This window comes from Oncorhynchus kisutch, linkage group LG3, assembly GCF_002021735.2.
Source record: "Oncorhynchus kisutch isolate 150728-3 linkage group LG3, Okis_V2, whole genome shotgun sequence".
In the NCBI taxonomy this organism is placed as follows: domain Eukaryota; kingdom Metazoa; phylum Chordata; class Actinopteri; order Salmoniformes; family Salmonidae; genus Oncorhynchus; species Oncorhynchus kisutch.
Genome location: NC_034176.2, coordinates 27,730,856 through 27,739,257, shown reverse-complemented (window position 1 = coordinate 27,739,257; position 8,402 = coordinate 27,730,856). Strand labels below are relative to the sequence as shown.

At 42.6% G+C, this 8,402-nt stretch overlaps 1 protein-coding gene across 1 annotated transcript; it reads right to left on the bottom strand.

Annotated features, from left to right (window-relative positions):
* Positions 1-3,407: 3,407 nt before the first annotated feature.
* Positions 3,408-8,402, bottom strand: LOC109873642 (dynamin-1-like protein). The gene is made up of 5 exons (XM_031819902.1): positions 8,109-8,402; positions 6,689-6,766; positions 6,513-6,599; positions 4,463-4,583; positions 3,408-3,709 (listed from the first exon to the last, which is right to left on the bottom strand). Exons 4-5 carry the CDS (start codon positions 4,564-4,566, stop codon positions 3,517-3,519), a joined length of 297 nt encoding a protein of 98 aa, XP_031675762.1. The 5' UTR covers positions 4,567-4,583; positions 6,513-6,599; positions 6,689-6,766; positions 8,109-8,402; the 3' UTR covers positions 3,408-3,516.

The window sequence follows — 8,402 nt, the reverse complement described above, 5'->3', positions numbered from 1 at the left end:
CAGGCACAAAGAAGGCCGGTTGCGGACCCTGAAGCACCATACACACAAAGCCCTCTGTTAACATAACTCATGTGCTTCTCTACATCCATTAGCTTTAATGGAAAACTATTCAAAAGATCTGTTTAACCTACACACAGACAATTCAATTGGAGCTGATATGAGATTGGAGCTGGTGGTTATTATTGTAGCATTGCGGATTGCAGTGAGAATGTCAAGCTCCGTTGAGCCTCCCAGGGGATCGATAGACTGAAGAGTGAGGCCAAAGGTCTCATGGAATATGTAGCAGATACGAGCCCCTCTGCAGCGGACAAGAGAGGAGGACAGATGAAGCCGTATCAGTGGCGGTGTGTGAGGGATGTCAACTTCAGATGCAGAGTCAATACTTGCTTCACATGCATGAGGAAATCAATAAATCAGTGAGTGGTACAAGAGCTATTGAAATGAAGCTGCAAAATATGAAATGCCAATTCATGAACACCTACAAAGTTACAATGAGCCCAAAAAATACAATAAACGCCTGCAACATTTACCTGGAGCTAACTCTGCAGATAGCACTAATGGGTGATTTGAAAAGTCAATCGATCAATAATATACTAATACATTAAGTAAAAATATTTCTTTAATTTACAATCTGTAGAAACTATGAGAATAGAAAGGTTTAGAACTTTTGTGAAACAGCACCCCACAGTTGAACAAAACATGGCAAACAGAACTGGATGGTCTTCGGAGATAGACGGGAGGGGTTGAGAGTAGCTGAAGGATGGGATTAAAAACAAAACAAACGATAACTAGTGTGAAGAACATTGTGTCCATAAAATGTAGAATTTTAAGTAGAGTAAATAACTCACAGACACTAGGGAAGCTTAACCAAGTTTAATTCTTACCAAAGGGTCTTAACAGCTGTAATTCAGACAACAAAACATTTCTCACCATCACAGGTATATACAGTTGAAGTCGGAGGTTTACATACACCTTAGCCAACTACATTTAAACTCTGGTTTGCACAATTCCTGACATTTAATCAGAGTAAAAATTCCCCGTCTTAGGTCAGTTAGGATCACCACTTTATTTTAAGAATGTGAAATGTCAGAATAATAGTAGAGAGAATAATTTATTTCAGCTTTAATTTCTTTCATCACATTCCCAGTGGGTCAGAAGTTTACATACACTCAATTAGTATTTGGTAGCATTGCCTTTAAATTGTTTAACTTGGGTCAAACGTTTCAGGTAGCCTTCCACAAGCTTCCCACAATAAGTTGGGTGAATTTTGGCCCATTCCTCCTGACAGCACTGGTGTAACTGAGTCAGGTGTGTAGTCCTCCTTGCTCTCAAACACTTTTTTCAGTTCTGCCAACAACATTTCTATAGGATTGAGGTCAGGGCTTTGTGATGGCCACTTCAATACCTTGATTTTGTAGTCCTTAAGCCATTTTGCCACAACTTTGGAAGTATGCTTGGGGTCATTGTCCATTTGGAAGACCCATTGGCGACCAAGCTTTAACTTCCTGACTGAGGTCTTGAGATGTTGCTTCAATAAATCCACATAATTCTCTTTCCTCATGATGCCATCTATTTTGTGAAGTGTACCAGTCCCTCCTGCACCAAAGCACCCCCACAACATGATGCTGCCACCCCCATGTCAAGAATCCCGCCGAAGATGGTGCCTCGTTCTTGTTCGGGCGGCGCTCATCGTCGCCGGCCTACTAGCTGCCACCGATCCCCTTTTCTGTTTCATTTAGTGTTGTCTGATTAGTTGAACCTGTTTCTTGTTTAGGTTTTAGGCTATTTAAACCCGGTAGGCCCGCCGGCTTTTGTGCGGGCTTGTTTTTCTGTTATTGGCATGTGTGATTTTTGTGGATTTTATTTCCCGAACCGTTTCGTCCTGTTTGTTTTACACTGGGTCTTTTAGCGCCCGTGTGTGTGTGGCGTTGACCGATACTCTGTTGATTTGGGAATAAATATATCCCCGTATCTAACTACCCTGCTCTCTGCGCCTGACTCCTCCACCCACTACTTCTAGAAGTCCTGACACCCCGTGCTTCATGGTTGGGATGGTGTTCTTCGGCTTGCAAGCCTCCCCCTTTTTACTCCAAACATAACGGTGGTCATTATGGCCAAACAGTTCTATATTTGTTTCATCAAACCAGAGGACATTTCTCCAGAAAGTACGATCTTTGTCCCAATGTGCAGATGCAAACTGTAGTCTGTCTTTTTTATGGCTGTTTTGGAGCAGTGGCTTCTTCCTTGCTGACGGCCTTTCAGGTTCTGTCGATATAGGACTCGTTTTTACTGATACATTTGTGCCCGTTTCCTCCAGCATCTTCACAAGGTCCTTTGCTGTTGTTCTGGGATTGATTTGCACTTTTCGAACCAAAGAACGTTCATCTCTAGGAACGCGTCTCCTTCCTGAGCGGTATGGCGGCTGCGTGGTCCCATGGTGTTTATACTTGCGTACTAATGTTTGTACAGATGAACGTGGTACCTTCAGGTGTTTGGAAATTTCTCCCAAGGATGAATCAGACTTGTGGAGGTCTACACATTTTTTTCTGAGTTCTTGGCTGATTTCTTTAGATTTTCCCATGATGTCAAGCAAAGAGGCACTGAGTTTGAAGGTAGGCCTTGAAATACATCCACAGGTACACCTCCAATTGACTCAAATGATGTCAATTAGCCTATCAGAAGCTTCTAAAGCCATGACATCATTTTCTGGAATTTTCCAAGCTGTTTAAAGGCAAAGTCAACTTAGTGTATGTAAACTTCTGACCCACTGGAATTGTGATACAGGGAATTATAAGTGAAATAATCTGTCTGTAAACAATTGTTGGAAAAATGACTTGTGTCATGCACAAAGTAGATGTCCTAACCGACTTGCCAAAACTATAGTTTGTTAACAAGAAATTTGTGAGAGTGGTTGAAAAACGAGTTTTAATGACTCCAACCTAAGTGTATGTAAACTTCCGACTTCAACTGTATAACCCACTTAAGACACTCCTCCTTCTCTCCAATCCAACCCTTATTATTCCCTTCAGGGGATCTGACCTCACCTCCTGACCACAACCCCTCCTTCACCTAATCCACAGATTTCCATCTGCCTCCCCTATAGCAATCCTTTGATCTCCTCCCATGCACCCAGCACATTCCACAGCCACTCTGTCTTTCTACAGATCTCACTCCTTTATATACTATGCGTCTCATCTATCATGTCTTTAATATCTCAATGTTCAAAGTATCGAAGTATCGCAGCTGTGCAGCATCTAGATGGTTGCTAGATATTTGGTGGTCAATGATTGCGAGTTACTCCAATACAATATAAAATACTGAAAGATGACTGCTGCCTGGATAAAGTAGCCTAAAGCAGTTGAACTACTCACAGCTCAGATGTCTGGATGTGCGCGGCGGTGCCCTCGATGGTGTTGCAATAGTCGCTGGCAAATTTGGTGACAATCTGCAGCAGGGTGGTGCTATGGTCCTCTACTGGCTGGCCGTAGCTGCTGAGCCAGGCCTGGTATTGGGCACCTAGCACGTCACACGGGTCTTCAACTCCGGCAGGCAGTCCCGGATGTGGAGCATGAGGAAGTAGCTCAGGGTGTGGGCCAGGTAGCGAGACCCGCAGCGGGAGGCCAGAGAAGGGTGGTGGCACTGGAGGAAGGCCTGCTCTTCCCACGCCATGTCCTCTATGCTCTTCTGGGTGTTGACGTCATGCTGGCTCCTAGAGGGGAGAAACATGGAGAGTGACACCTGGAGTTAGAGAAGACTTCACAGTGGCTCTGCGTGATCAAATAGTCACCAGTTAGCTACAGCATAGCAGGAAATAATACACCTCAATTACAGGATGAAGCACTTTTGAAATGGCCGTTACTATATCTGTAACATTTCTTTAAAACACTAATCCTCAGCACTCTGGGGGAGTGTGCTAGCCTACTGACTTCAGACAGCCTTCCCTGTGAGTTGCTATGATTGACTCAGCTTTGTGAAATTGCTTCTGAAAATGACTTAACATTTCAGTCTCTGAGGAGTGAATATGTCGTTTTTTGGGAATCTTGCAACCTTGGTGAAAAATCACTCACATAACTCATACACATCAGCCCTGTGCTGGAAACCAATGAGCAAGACATGGAACACATATTTCAGCAGGATGTGTGAGAACCTAATATCGATCTCAAAGTGGGGAGACAGAAATCTTTAATTGCTGAATGATTGTTTGGCAGATGCAACTAAATTGAGCTGGTGAATAGCATTGGAACATTTGTTGTTTATTGCTTTAAGGTCTCTGAGGGTACCAGAGTTAATTTAACGACACAAATGACTCAGATCCATCATACTCAGTCTGATAGATGTGGTACAATGATCACATTTTTATATGCCATCTTTCACTGCTATGGAGCTGCATCTTTTTAAGCATCGTGGTGACATCATCCAGTAAAAATGTTAGATAAGTTATAGGCATATGATATAGACAAACCTGTTGACCACTCCCACAATTCCAAGCTGCATTGGAATGACCCGACACAGTAAGACCTCCAGAGCATCTGTCCCTGCGTCCATCAGGTCCAGCTTACTGAACATCAGCAGTGTTCTACGGCCTACAAGACACACATGGGCACAAAAGCTGGGTAAAGACAAGCCCCTTTTGTCCATGGCTCTTATATACAGTGGGGAGAACAAGTATTTGATACACTGTCAATTTTGCAGGTTTTCCTACTTACAAAGCATGTAGAGGTCTGTAATTTTTATCATAGGTACATTTCAACTGTGAGAGACGGAATCTAAAACAAAAATCCAGAAAATCACATTGTATGATTTTTAAGTAATTCATTTGCATTTTATTGCATGACATAAGTATTTGATCACCTACCAACCAATAAGAATTCCGGCTCTCACAGACCTGTTAGTTTTTCTTTAAGAAGCCCTCCTGTTCTCCACTCATTACCTGTATTAACTGCACATGTTTGAACTTGTTACCTGTATAAAAGACACCTGTCCACACACTCAATCAAACAGACTCCAGGACATCAGGGCTAAATTGTAAACCTGCACAAGGCTGGGATGGACTACAGGACAATAGGCAAGCAGCTTGGTGAGAAGGCAACAACTGTTGGCGCAATTATTAGAAAATGGAAGAAGTTCAAGATGACGGTCAATCACCCTCGGTCTGGGGCTCCATGCAAGATCTCACCTCGTGGGGCATCAATGATCATGAGGAAGGTGAGGGATCAGCCCAGAACTACACGGCAGGACCTGGTCAATGACTTGAAGAGAGCTGGGACCACAGTCTCAAAGAAAAGCATTAGTAACACACTACGCAGTCATGGATTAAAATCCTGCAGCGCACGCAAGATCCCCCTGCTCAAGCCAGCGCATGTCCAGGACCGTCTGAAGTTTGCCAATGACCATCTGGATGATCCAGAGGAGGAATGGGAGATGGTCATGTGGTCTGATGAGACAAAAATAGAGCTTTTTGGTCTAAACTCCACTCGCCGTGTTTGGAGGAAGAAGAAGGATGAGTATAACCCCAAGAAGCATCTCAAGGTCCTGGAGTGGCCTAGCCAGTCTCCAGACCTGAACCCAAAAGAAAATCTTTGGAGGGAGCTGAAAGTCCGTATTGCCCAGCGACAGCCCCGAAACCTGAAGGATCTGGAGAAGGTCTGTATGGAGGAGTGAGCCAAAATCCCTGCTGCAGTGTGTGCAAACCTGTTCAAGAACGACAGGAAACGTATGATCTCTGTAATTGCAGACAAAGGTTTCTGTACCAAATATTAAGGTCTGCTTTTCTGATGTATCAAATACTTATGTCATGCAATAAAATGCTAATTAATTACTTAAAAATCATACAATGTGATTTTCAGGATTTTTGTTTTAGATTCCGTCTCTCACAGTTGAAGTGTACCTATGATTAAAAAAATTATAGACCTCTACATGCTTTGTAAGTAGGAAAACCTGCTAAATTGGCAGGTGTATCAAATACTTGTTCTTCCCACTGTACATACATACTAACAATATTTGAAAGGCAGTTCATTATGTCCTCTAAAATGTGTTGTGCATTTAGGAGTCACTTATCTTAAAGTTCACTGAGGTCAAACCTAAAAAGTAACATTGACCAGGTTTACTGATATTTATTTCAATGAACAAACAATACATATACACTGAAAAGACATGCAATGAGAAATGAAGCAGCATAAGTGTGCAGTATGTATGCCTCAGCATCTGGGTCGACCTCGCTTTGCCAATTTAATGGCATCAGAGGTGGCCAAGTCAGAGTTAGCAGGAGACACAGAGGATAAGGGAGTTGGGGTTGGAGATGAAGGATAGAATCATGTCTTGGACTTGAGCTTCTGTCCTCTGGCTAGTCTCCAACTGGAACCATGTACATCAACAATAAATAACTCTACAATACTGTAAATAAATATACATATGTATTTGTTTTCTATGAGTAATGGTATTTATTTTACCATGAAGAACATCATAGTTCTGCATATTCAAGTAAGTGGGATTAATACACTGGTTGGTATTACCTTGGTTATTCCTGGCAAATCAACCAGTGTGAGATTGAGGACATGAGGAGAGAAAATCTTCAAATAGATGAGCTCAGGGCTGATTCCCTAGGTGTCACAAGAGGAAATACAGATGGCGATAGAGAAGCAGAGAAATTAAATCAGTAGCTCATAAACTAGAAATAAGCCATATTTACCCACAACTATTTATCCAAATCATGTTGCCTCTCAAGCTACGTTCAGTCTCTTCTTCAATCTCCAATCTCCTTGCGAATCTATAATTCAAACAGAGAGATGGAATACTGAAATATCGACTTCACCAACACCCCTAGAAGCATGACATTAGGAGATACAGTGTGTTTGAGACCACCTAAAGCGAGACCGATTCAAGACCAAGACCGGAGCAAATCGAGTCCGAGTCAAGACCAAGACCGGAGGGGGACAAGGGTCTGAGACCAAGTCAAGATGCGAGTCCATTTCGAGACCATGATTGTAATTGTCAAATCACCACCATAATTAAGAGTTCAAAATGTCCAGTATTTCTGTGTTCATATTTCAGAACAACATATGGATTCTTTGGACATTCAGAAAAGTGAAAAAATGCATACTGAGGGAAATGATTACTAACCCAAAACACAGTGGGGAACAACGGGTCTTCAACGTCTTCAGAGAGGGGCTAAGGATTTATAAAATAATTATTATAATAATAATAATAATCATTAATTTTCAAAGATTTTTTGATTGAACCCTTTCCAACAAAAACTGAAGCGATTAACACTGAAGAGAAGAAACATATCTAATCAAGGTTTTTCTTTGCTGGTCTCTGGGGAGATAGCTCGCTAGATTTAAATTAGCCATTGGCTAGGTCATCAGAAGCTAGATAAAGGCATCTTCCATTGAACTGCATTAGGGCCAAATGTTGAGTGACAGTTGAATCAACCAATCACATTTTGACTTAATGTCTGCCTTCTTGAAGGCCAACATGTCACTGCACAACAGCAAGCAGTAGTTATCCCAGTCTACCTAGCTAGCTTTTGTTGTCGACTAGTATTTTCCCAACAATGCTTTAGTGTATGTCATGGAACGTTGATTCAAATATAACTTATTTTTAAAACCTCTTATAAAGTTGGTTTTGTAGTGTAAACTGGGAATGTAATATTTTTTGACTGATATTATGATTTTGTGTTAAATTTTTTCAAAGTAGTTCATTATTATGTCCGAGTTCATCGTCTACTTATCGTTTAAGATCATGCTGTGTGTGACTGCTGCCTTTCCATCAGCCCTATGCAGTGGTGCCTGGAGAAGTGGGTATACTTTAATTTAGGCTAAAAGTTCCCACCAAGCGAAGGAAAAGAACCCTGTGTGAAAACTCCTGTTTCCCTATGAGTTCTGATACAGATTTTCACTCTCAATTTTTTTTTAAATAGACAAAATACCTAACTTTGATGATCTAAGTACACAACAATGCTTAAACCACATCAATATGATGGGGTGGGCCTGGAAGGGTTCCCCAGTGAGTGGGCCTCTGTCCACCCACCCTCTGTCCACCCACGCATGTCTACGCCCCTGATGCAAACAGGCATGATGACAATTGCGCATTACAAATAGCCAACTAACCAACACTTCGGACAAGGCCTTCCGAGTGGCGCAGCAGTCTAAGGCAATGCATCGCAGTGCTTGAGGAGTCACGACAGAGTCGGGTTCGATCTCGGGCTATGTCGCAGCAGGCCGCAACCCGGAGACGGCGCACAATTGGCTCAGCGTCGTATGGGTTAAGGGAGGGTTTGGCTGGCCGGGATGTCCTTGTCCCATCACGCTCTAGCGACTCCTCGCAGTGGCACAATGGTGTGGCTGGCTTCCAGGTTATGCGAGCAGTGCGGCTTGGCTGTGTCGTGTTTCAGAGCATTCATG